The following is a 10,311-nucleotide window of genomic DNA, read 5'->3' on the forward strand; positions in this document are numbered from 1 at the left end:
TCCTCGTCAGGTTCCAAGAAGTCAGACCTCTGAGTCCCAATGGCGCTTCCTTTTTTAAGTGCTCCCTACACTGACACCTCTGTGGGCCTGACCTTGGAGTCAGGCGAGGCCGTGTCTTCATGATCCACACAGGCTCTGCGGGCATCCACTCCCCAACAGAGGAGGATGGTGACGTCCAGGGTGAGGCCGGAGGGCACTCTCCCAGTGGGAGGTTGGGGGCGAGGACGAGGTTGGAGGTCAGCCAGGACTGGGGTCCATCTGAGCTGAGCGTTCTATCTGGACCTCACAATGGGGGCTGGGGGGGGGGGCTTGCCCCCACCCTCCTCGGACACCCTGGACTGTACCCCTGCCTGGACTGTCACTGTGGCCCTGGGAGCCAGGGCCTGCATCCCGTCAGCGGAGAAGACCTCTGCTCTCGGTAGAACATCTCTGCTGGGCTGTCCTCCTGCGGGTGAGACTGGCTTCCCCTTTAGCCTGCCACACTCCCTCTCCCTCTCGTCTTGCCCCACTGGTGGCCTCTCCTGGGCTGATTCGATCTTCACCATCTGGGACGGTTCCATCTTATGGGTCTGTCGGGCTGGGCTGGGGTGCCCCAGGGCCGGTGGGAGGTACTTTGTCGATGTGATGGACACCGACAACTCTCACGGGGCGGGCTACAGCCAGCCAGCCGCAGGCCTGCCATGCAGCACCCGGCGGGCTTCCCGGGAAGAAGGACTCTTTCTCAGCCGTCCTACCAGTCCCGCTGGAGTCTCCAGCCTGCTGGCTTGCTCTGCAGATTTTGAACTTGCCAACCCTGCAATTGTATGAGCCAGTTCCTTCTGACCTTTGAATAGATAAGAACTCTGACTGATGCGTCATCTCTATTTGTCGGCATACGCTTCTTCCCCTCACCCCCGCCCAACAACAACAACAAAAATATATATATATTGAGCACCGACTGTGTATCAGGCATTGGGTTAGGGGTTGGGGGTTCAGTGCTTGTCACAATCTGGCACTGCCCCTGCCTTGCTGACCGTACAATGTAGCAGGGAGCACTGTGAACTGAGCAATCACCCGCCACTGTCAAGTGGGCATGGTGGTGAAGGCTGCTGGTTTTGCCGGGAGAGGGCATCGTGGGCGGGTTGGACCGGCCAGGCCAGCTCAGGGCAGCCTTTCCTGAGGAAGTTCCGAGCGAGATGCCCTGGGGGCTCTCTGCGGTGGGAAGACAGAGGCTGCCGGGCAGTGGCCTCACTGAGGAACAAAAGGGGCTGGCATGGGATGCGGCAGAGGAGGGGATGGGACATATGGGGAAGGACACAGGGCCCAGGCCACGTGAAGACCTCCTGGCCCCAGGCTGATGTGGATCTTCACCCTAAGGGCCTTGGGAAGCTCTTGAAAGGCTTAAGGGAGGGGCTGTGGGAGGGGGCTGAGGAGAAAGAGCCTCCGCAGTCTTTGACCCCAGTGGGGTGAGATGTGGGCAGAGGTGGTGTATGTCTAGCGATACAGGTGGACTGGTCGTGGGCATGAGCCAGAGCCAGGACGGTCTCATAGTTTCTGGTGTGGGTGCTGAGCCGGCTTCTGCCTCCAGCCTCTCCGTAGATCCCCAGGCCCCCAGCACCTGAGCGAGAGCCTTCAGTCTTTCTCAGCCCTTACCTCTCCTGGCTCATATGCACGCTCTCTCTCTCTCTCTCTCTTAAAAAATATTTTATTGATTTTTAAAATATATTTTATTGATTTTTTTATAGAGAGGAAGGGAGAGGAAGAGAGAGTAAGAAACATCAATGAGAGAGAAACCTCGATCAGCTGCCTCCTGCGCACCTCCTACTGGGGATGTGTCCCCAACCATGGTACATGCCCTTGACCGGAATCGAGGACCTTTCCGTCTGCCGGCCAACGCTCTATCCACTGAACCACACCGGTTAGGGGTCACCTGCGCTCTCTTAGCGCCTCTCATTGCACCTGCCTTACCTGTGTTGTTGTGTCAGGGTTGCGTTTGGGATAGAACAGCAGTTTGGAGAACAAGGTGATCAGCATTCATTGGGATCACGTGTTTGGAGGAGCGAGCCTGGGAGTGAGATCTGCCGGGCTGTGTCTCGTTGTCCTCTGTCCGCTCTGTCTGAGCTCTGGGACAGCGAGGCTTCGGACGGCCCCTGGTTCCGGGCCACCGGGAGGTCTCCCCTGCAGGAGGACCAGGAGCCTCCTCCCCCGGTGTCCACCCGGGTCTGTGCTCCTCGCGCACTTGCCGCTCGCAAACCTTCGGCGTTTTCCTACTTGCTTAGCTGACCCTCTGGTTGGGGGTCACTGGCTTTTGCAATGTTTCTCCCTCTTTGGATGAGCCCATTAGACTCAGCTGGCTTGGCCCCTTTTGGCTTGGGATTTTTTGTGGGGTTAACAGCTTTTCTTCCTTTCTTTCTTTCTTTCTTTCTTTCTTTCTTTCTTTCTTTCTTTCTTTCTTTCTTTCTCTTTCTTCCTTCCTTCCTTCCTTCCTTCCTTCCTTCCTTCCTTCCTTCCTTCCTTCCTTCCTTCCTTCCTTCCTTTCTTTCTTCTTTTTATTGATTTCAGAGAGGAAGGAAGAGGGAGAGAGCGATAGAAACACCAACGATGAGAGACAATCATCGATTGGCTGCCTCCTGCATGCCCCCCCCCCCCACTGGGGATCAAGCCCCTGACCAGAATCGAACCTGGGACCCTTCAGTCCGAAAGCTAATGCTCCATCAGCTGAGCCGAACCGGGTAGAGCAACAAGCTTCTTTGCAAAGCCATCTTCTCAAGGCATAAAGTTGTTGGAGGACAGGGACCTCGATCCCCAAGCCCTCTCTCTGTCCATACCTCCTACCTCCCATCCAGGCAGACAGTGTGAATGCCCCGTCCTACAGGTGAGGGCACCGAGGCGCAGTCATGTCAAGTTCCAGGGCTCTCCCCCAGGTCCCCACGAGCAGCCCGATTCTCGTTTCCCAGCTGTCAGGGATGGGGCTGCGTTGCCTGCCTCCAGCTCACCCATTCTGCTGCAGCCTCTCTCCACACCTGCCCAAGTGGGGGTTTTCTGACCCCCGGCTCCCCCTTCCCCATTGGATCTGGGCTGTGCTCAGAGAGGAGACGGAGGTGACGGGTTAGGGACCTCAGGGAGTCGCAGGAAGGGGGTGCTAGAAAGGCCTTCCTAGGATTTGGCTTGATGGCACCTGGGTGGACTTCGGGAAGCAGGGCTTTGCTTGGGATGGGGTGCTGCCAGGAAGGGGAGCCATTCTGTGAGCCGGTATCTCCACACACCTCTGGGGGGCAGACTGGAGGCAGGCCCGTGGCGCTCAGAGGGGGCAGGGCGGGGCGCGCTCGCTCTTACTGGCTGGGACGGGGCTCGTGTTTTCTCTGTGTTCAGATGTGATTATGGAGTGGCTTTTTTTTTTTTTTTAATCTTCACCTGAGGATATTTTCTCACTGATTTTTAGGGAGAATGGAAGAGAGGGGGACAGACAGACAGAAACTTCGATGTGAGAGAAACACGGCGGTGGGTTGTCTCCTGCAGGAGCCCCAACCAGGGCCGGTGTTGGGGAGGATCCTGCAACCGAGGCATGTGCTCTTACCAGGAATCGAACCCGGGACCCTTTGGTCTGCAGGCTGACGCCCTATCCACTGAGCCAAACCGGCTGGGGCTGGAGTGGTGTTCTTGTCTCAGCGGGTCACAGAGGGGCTTTGTCTGAGTCCGGTTCGTATGAAGTTGTTTATATCTAAACGGAGAACACCCAGGCCTGTATCTGGGCATGCGTGCCCACTGCTGGTGACAGTGGGCCTTGCTGATAGGCCCCTGCCAGGGCCCAGAGGGAGCCTGCCTCCTTCCCTCCCTGAAGAATCAACGTGGTTGACTTCACAACTGCTGTGGTTCCATTCAGCTTCAGGGATCAGTGTGCCCACCTTCTGCACCCCCACCTGCCCGCCCAGTCTTATCAGAGGCTGCCCCTTCCCCCCCTGGGTGGGTCACAGCAGGCCACAGTCCACTGGCAGGAACACCCACCTGCTTTGCCCTGACCCAGCCTGACCCCTTTTTGGCTCTAAAAACGACCTCCCAATGCCCCTGCCCTCACCATCTCCCCCCCCCTTCCCCCCAGCACTGCTCCAGCTCTTCTCTGGCCTGGCCGGCCCTCCTCAGCGTGTCTTCCTCCTGGCTTTCTTCACCTCTGGCACCCGCTCACCACGGCCTGGTCATCCTGTGGCTGGACTCGTCTGCCTCAGCACCCAACTGTGGCCCTGCCGGCGTCCCCTTCCCCCTGGACTGGTCTCCCTGCTGCAGGAAGGTCTCCTGGTCCTTGCCCGCCCTGTTCCCAGGGGCCTCCCCAGGTCTCAGAATTTATCCTCCTCGAACTTGAGGAGAGACTGTCCTTGCACAGTTCGCCTGCCGCTCATGCCTGAGCTCCTTCTGCCCCGCTGTTCTCTTCAGCCCGTGAGCGCTCCATGTCCCCTCCTCGGTGGGAAGTCCTGCTGGGTCCGGGAGCTGCCTCTGAGCAGAGCTCTGGGGGCAGGGCCCCTGGATGAGGAACTGCTCCTGTTCAGGAGGCAGCGCAGAGGCGTGGGGGAGGGCAGCAGGATGACCAAGGTGGCTGACAGCGGCTGGAACGGGCCAGGTGGCTGCCGAGAAGGGGCCCAGGTGGCTGAGAAGGCAGGCGGCCTCCCAGCCCAGGGAAGGGGGGCCTGCCCGTGGCTCAGGCCGTGCAAGGTCAGACCTGGGCGTGGAGGGCGAGGGGCCAGCGGGAGCAGCCTGAGGGCAGATGGCAGCCACCGTGTTCCAGGGAGGAATCTGGACTCCATCCCACCGGCAGCCGTCAGAGGGCTTGGGGTAGGCGGGTGATGCAATCCGTGTTTAGAGAGAAGGTTGTGGAGTGGAGCTGACAGGTGAGCATGGAGGGGCAGGCCTGGGGAGGCGGGAAGGTGGGCAGGGAGACAGGAGTTGAGGCAGGAGGCACAAGGGGAGAGAGACCAGCCCCGTGTGGCCTGGGTGCTGGGGTGGGTGCTTCTGAGGGAGAGGACACAGGAGCAGCAGGTTAGGGGGTAGGAGGGCCTTGGTGTGGGGCAGGCCTCAGCTGAGGTGCCTGCTGACATGGGGGGGGGGGCGTGCTGGCTCCGGCTGTGTGGATCTCTTCACAGATGCTGGGGCGCTGTGCCGGCTAAAGGAGGGGTTGATGGATTCCCAGGGAGGAGGAGCCCAGGAGGGTTCTCCAGCCAGGCAGGATAGGGTCCTGCGGAAGAAGGCTGCAGCGAGGAGGTGCTCTGGGTTAGGGGCTCAGGAAGGCTCAGGCAGGATCCTGGTCCTGAGAGCAGAGCCCAGGGCAGTAGAGGGACCCATCTCTGGGGAGCCAGGGTGGTGTGGACAGCCAGCTGGCACCTGGACATGCACCCGAGAGCCAGGGTGCAGATGGGCGAGGGCTGGAGGTGTGACAGCAAAGCCATAGGGGAGGACAGGACGTGCAGAACTCTCTGGGCTGAGGGTCCTGGAGGGGCGGGGCCGTCGAGGCCAATGGAAGGTGCCGGAAGCAGGCCAGGAGCCCAGCTGCTGAGCCTGTCTTTGCCCAGCTCTCGGCCGGGAGCTCTAGTCTGCAGGCGTCTCGTGGGGCGGGCGGAGGGCTGGGGAAGGCCTTTGTTGGAGCCAGGCCTGGGTGGCATGTCTGCCGCCCAAGGATGGCAGCCGGGGGCCCTGCAGAGCCTGAGGAGCCTGGCAGGGGCACTGCTCTTCAGCATGATGGTCGGGTCCCACATACCATCATGTCACCCAGGCACCTTGCTTTCCCAGGAGCCTCGGGGTCCTGTCCGCCACCTGGAACACTGGCTCACCCCTTAGGCCAGTGGTCCGCAAACTCATTAGTCAACAGAGCCAAATACCAACAGCATGTTTGAAATTTCTTTGGAGAGCCACATTTTTTAAACTTAAACTTCTTCTAACGCCACTTCTTCAAAACAGACTCGCCCAGGCTGTGCTATTTTGTGGAAGAGCCACACTCAAGGGCCAAAGAGCTGCATGTGGCTCATGAGCCGCAGTTTGCCAACCACGGCCTCAGGACATGGCCTGAAGAATGTCAGGAGGGAGGTGGAAGCGAGGATAGGGCAGAATTAGCTACTGCCGTTTGCTCTGCTGTGAGCTAACCCCACCGAGGCCCGGTCCTGCCCCTTCAGCACTGGAGGGAGGCCCAGGTTTCCGCCTGGCCTCCTGCAAGAAGTGGCACCGAGAAGCATGACAAGAAGAGCAGAGGGTCCCATTTATTGGCGTTTTAAAGACAGCAGATTGAGAGAGAGGCATCCTTCTCCCCGAAATATTCCATTCTCTCTGCCCTCCGGGCTCAGCACAGGAACGAGACCCATCCCCCGCAGGCCCCCCAGAGGGCAGCACTCCAGGGTGGGGCGGGAGAAGGGGATACTCTATGCCAGGCGGGGGAGCTGGGTCCGGAGGCGAGTCGTGCACCCTCGCCTCTCGGCTCCATCCTTCACCCCCGGGACCTGGGATTGCCCCCTAGGGTGGGCTGGCAGACAGGGCTCATGCAACAGTGAGTGGGCAGGAGGCGGCACGGAAACCCAGCCCCGTTGCCCATGTCAGAGCGGGAGGGCTAGAGGGCCATGCAGGCCACGGCGGGTCCACACGGAAGTATCTGCAGTGTACACACAGGAGGGCGGTAGGGGGGCTTCCTCTGCCCCAGGCTGCATCCGGGAGAGAGGGGGGAGGTCCAGATGGCACTGCCACGCCAGCCACACCCCCGCGTGGCAGGGCTCCGGCTACTCCTTGGCGCGGCCGATGATGGTGAGGATGAACAGGAAGATGTTGATGATGTCCGTGTACAGGTTGAGCGCCGCAAACACGTACTCCTCCGGGCTCAGCGACAGCTGCTTGTTCCCCAGCAGCAGCTGGGTGTCCACTGCCAGGAACTGAGGTGACAGCATGCCGGGCTAAGGGACCTGCCCGCCCCCCTGCCCGGTGCCCGCCCCGGTGCCCGCCCCACGGCCCTCACTCACGCAGGTGAAGAGCAGCGCGCCCAGCGAGGCGTACACGATCTCCAGGATGCGGTTGCGGATGAAGATGCAGAGGATGGCGAAGAGGATCAGCACCACCATGCTCACCAGCAGCACGCCCATGCACGACGTGAAGTCGTAGCGGGTCTGTGGGGACAGCGGACACAGGCCCTGGTGCCCCGGCCAGGCCCCCGGCCGGCAGCCACCCCCCGCCCAGCCCGGGGCCCTCCCAGGCACGGAGGAGACCCCGCCAGGACCCCCACCTGCAAGGAGAAGATGACCACTGTGAAGCAGACGATGGTGGTGATGCCCACAGCCATGATGACCGCCTCGGTGTTGTAGAAGCTGGCGATCACGCCCACCATGTAGGACAGGCTGATGGTCAGGATTGACTGCGGGCAGACGGGGCCTTGAGGGTGAGGGCTGCTCCAGCCACAGCCCTCCCCCCCCCCAGTGCCAACCGAGTGTGTGTAGCGGGGCGGGAGGCAGGGCCCTGGCGGCTGGGGGCTCGGGGTCTGGGGTTACCAGTGCAATGAGGTTCCAGGGGTGCTTTCGGCGGAATTCCCCGCAGCAGCTGAGGGCGATGAGGGAGATGAAGAAGACGGCGTAGGAGACATAGTAGGTCCAGACGTTCTCCCGGACGAAGCTCTTCACTTCCTTGACGAACGTGAACACGGCCACGGTGGACAGCGTCAGGGACAGCTGCAGGGTCAGCACGAGGAACACCTGGGGGAGGAGCCGTCAGAGCCCGCCGAGCGCGGCCGCCCCCCCCCCCCCAGCCCGGGGGCGAGGCCCACCTTCCGGATGAAAGCCTGGCGGATGCTCTTGTCATCCCAGTTGGTGGCAGGGAAGTCCTGGTTGCCATAGTAGGACGGGGGTCCATCCTCGTGATAGGTCCCATGCGGAGGGGCTGGGGAGCAGGGGGCCGGGTCAGGGCCACCTGTGGGTCCCTGGAGCCCCTGCCCTCCCCGAACCCCTGCCCGCTACTCACAGCCAGGGTCCTGGATGGGAAAGGCCTGTGGCTGTCCATAGGGGTTGGGTGGAAAGGGGCTCTGTGGATATGGCCCCTGAGGGTAGCCCCCTTGGGGGTAGGGGCCCTGGGGATATCCGCCTTGGGGGTAGGGACCTTGGGGGTAACCGACTTGGGGGTAGGGGGCCTGAGGGTAACCCCCTTGGGGGTAGGAACCGGGGGCCTGGGGATACCCTGGCTGGGCATAGGGGGAAGGCTGGAACTGGGCTTGTGGGTAAGGGGCCCCGGGGTAAGGAACCACGGGGGCCTGGTCCACCCCGGGGTATCCAGGGTTTGGGGGAGGATAGTTGTCCCCGGACACCAAGAAACTCTTCTCGTGGGGCATGGCCTCAGGTTCTGCGGCTCCCCCTAGAGGAGGGAGAGAGAACAGTCAGCCTGGGGCGACTTGTCCCCCGCAGCCCGGGGCGGCCCCACCTGCTGCCGGGAACGGAGGAAGGGGGAGGGCCCGCGACCTTTGCCTCCGGGCAGTCCCGGGCCCCCACGCAGAGGGGCCCTTGGGTCCGGGAGGGTCGATGGGTGGTGGGGCGAGGGCTTCCCGCCTGGAGGCCGCGCTAGACCCGCTCCCAAGGTGAAGGGGAGGCTGTCGGCCCGGGGTTTGGCTCCGGTTTTCTTAGAAGCAACTGGAAGGGCCTCCCAAAGCTGAGCCGGCGAGGGTGCGGTCGGGCGGGCGCTGTGGGGTGTGTCCAGACCGCCCCCTCCGCATCCCTGCCCTTAAGCAGCTTTCGGCCGGAGCCGAGCCGAGCCGAGCCGGCGGCTATTTCCATCCCAGGAAATCCCGGGCCGTCTGCGGGCGGGCTGACCCTCCGAGCGGCCCCGGCGGGGGCAGCGGCCTGGCTGGTGCGGGCGCCTGCAGCGGGGTGCGCCGGCGGCGGCGGGGTGCGGGGGTGTGTGGGGGATGGAAGCCGGCGGAGGCCGTGCGGGAACAAAGCGGGCGGGGGCGGGGGCGGGGGGCGAGCGGGAGCCGCGGCGCCGGGAACCTGCTCCCACGGCGGGGGCCCTGCCTGCCAGGGCGGGGGTCGCTCAGGCCGCGGGTCTCGCCGCCGCCGCCGCAGTTCGTCGGCCCCCCCCCCCCGCTCCAGGCCGCGGGCCTCCGACCCCCGTCACCACCCCGGTCCCAAACGGGTCGCGAGCCCCGGCCAGACCGACCGACCGACCGGCGGACCCACGGGGGCGCCGTTGGCTGCGCAGGGTCCGCGCGGGGCGGGGGCGGCCGGCGGCGGCTCGGCGAGCGGCCTCGGCGCGGGGCCGGGCCGGGGACTCACCGCTCGGCGGCCTCAGGCAGGTCGGTGCGTATGGTGGGCGGTGCGCGGCCGCGCGGTCGATGGCCGCTGCGCCCGAACCTGTCCCCGCACCCGCTCCGCAGCCGCTCGGCGGGGCCTGCGCCTGCGGCTCGGAAGACGCTGCGGGCCTTGTGACGGAGGGGGCGGGGCCTGGCGGCAGGGGCGGGGCCTGGGGCGGGGCGGGGCCTGGGGCGGGGCGGGGCCTCTCGGGGCGGACTGGGCCCGCTGCGGGCTCCTTCCCTGTCTGCCCGAGAGGTGGGCCTGGCCGTGGGGGTTGAAGACCTCTGACCTCTGACCTCTGCAGGCTGGCGTTCGCCTGGCCACCTTGGTTCAGGGGTTGAGACATGTATTCCCAAAGCACTCGCCATCCTTTCTTGGCCTTAACACACCACTTGTCCTTTAAAAAAAAAAAAAAAAAAAAAAAAAAATATATATATATATATATATATATATATATATATATATATATATAATGATTTTTTTAATTGTATCTACTTTTTACAAAGAGGAAGGAAGGGGGATAGAGTTAGAAACATCCATCAGCTGCCTCCTGCACGCCCTGCACTGGGGATGTGCCCCCAACCAAGGTACATGCCCTTGACCAGAATCAAACCTGGACCCTTGAGTCCACAGACTGACGCTCTATCCACTGAGCCACACCGGTTAGGGCCACCACCTGCCCTTTTTACCCAAGCCTCTCCCAAACCCAGAGGCCTAAGTACTCAACTGGTCCATCGCCTGCCCTGGTGTTTGAGAGCAAATCAGCCCAGTCCCTACAGTAGACCTTGACCCTCACGGTCCCCCTCACTGTCCTCCTCACACCTCACCACGCAGGCTGCAGTCCTTCCACCTGTTTCGCCGCTTAGCGGCTGAGGCTTCATTTCTTCCCTCAGCTCCAGCGGCCGTCCCATCCGGCCGTCCTGAGGGGGCGCTGACGGCCACAGCCAAGGACACCCTGCTGCAGTGCCTCTGCCCGGGGCCTGGCGCCTTGACAGTTCCGGCTGTGGCGTGGTGAGCCTGTCCCAGGCCCCGCCGTGGT

At 62.8% G+C, this 10,311-nt stretch overlaps 2 protein-coding genes across 2 annotated transcripts in view; one reads left to right on the forward strand and one right to left on the reverse strand.

Moving 5' to 3' along the window:
- The first annotated feature begins 263 nt into the window (after positions 1-263).
- PLEC (plectin) overlaps positions 264-10,311 on the forward strand; it is a 77,697-nt gene continuing 67,649 nt past the window's right edge. The window contains exon 1 of the mRNA XM_045575901.1: positions 264-269. The gene's annotated coding sequence lies outside the window, so the exon portion shown is untranslated. The remainder of the gene's footprint in view (positions 270-10,311) is intronic.
- Positions 6,202-9,411, reverse strand: GRINA (glutamate ionotropic receptor NMDA type subunit associated protein 1). Its single transcript, XM_036422612.2, has 7 exons — positions 9,255-9,411; positions 7,954-8,340; positions 7,760-7,872; positions 7,488-7,688; positions 7,226-7,354; positions 6,966-7,109; positions 6,202-6,878 (listed from the first exon to the last, which is right to left on the reverse strand). Exons 2-7 carry the CDS (start codon positions 8,315-8,317, stop codon positions 6,729-6,731), a joined length of 1,101 nt encoding a protein of 366 aa, XP_036278505.1. The 5' UTR covers positions 8,318-8,340; positions 9,255-9,411; the 3' UTR covers positions 6,202-6,728.

Source organism: Pipistrellus kuhlii, unplaced genomic scaffold (assembly GCF_014108245.1).
Source record: "Pipistrellus kuhlii isolate mPipKuh1 unplaced genomic scaffold, mPipKuh1.p scaffold_m20_p_70, whole genome shotgun sequence".
Classification (NCBI taxonomy): Eukaryota; Metazoa; Chordata; class Mammalia; order Chiroptera; family Vespertilionidae; genus Pipistrellus; species Pipistrellus kuhlii.

Bases quoted from the DNA above. Each gene is read 5' to 3' on its own strand.
- GRINA (XM_036422612.2), bottom strand. From the start codon at position 8,317: ATGCCCCACGAGAAGAGTTTCTTGGTGTCCGGGGACAACTATCCTCCC. The intron at 7,110-7,225 runs GTGGGGGTCCTG...CTGTCCCCACAG, and splicing joins TGGTCATCTTCTCCTTGCAG to ACCCGCTACGACTTCACGTC. The intron at 6,879-6,965 runs GTGAGTGAGGGC...CTGTCACCTCAG, and splicing joins GCGCGCTGCTCTTCACCTGC to TTCCTGGCAGTGGACACCCA.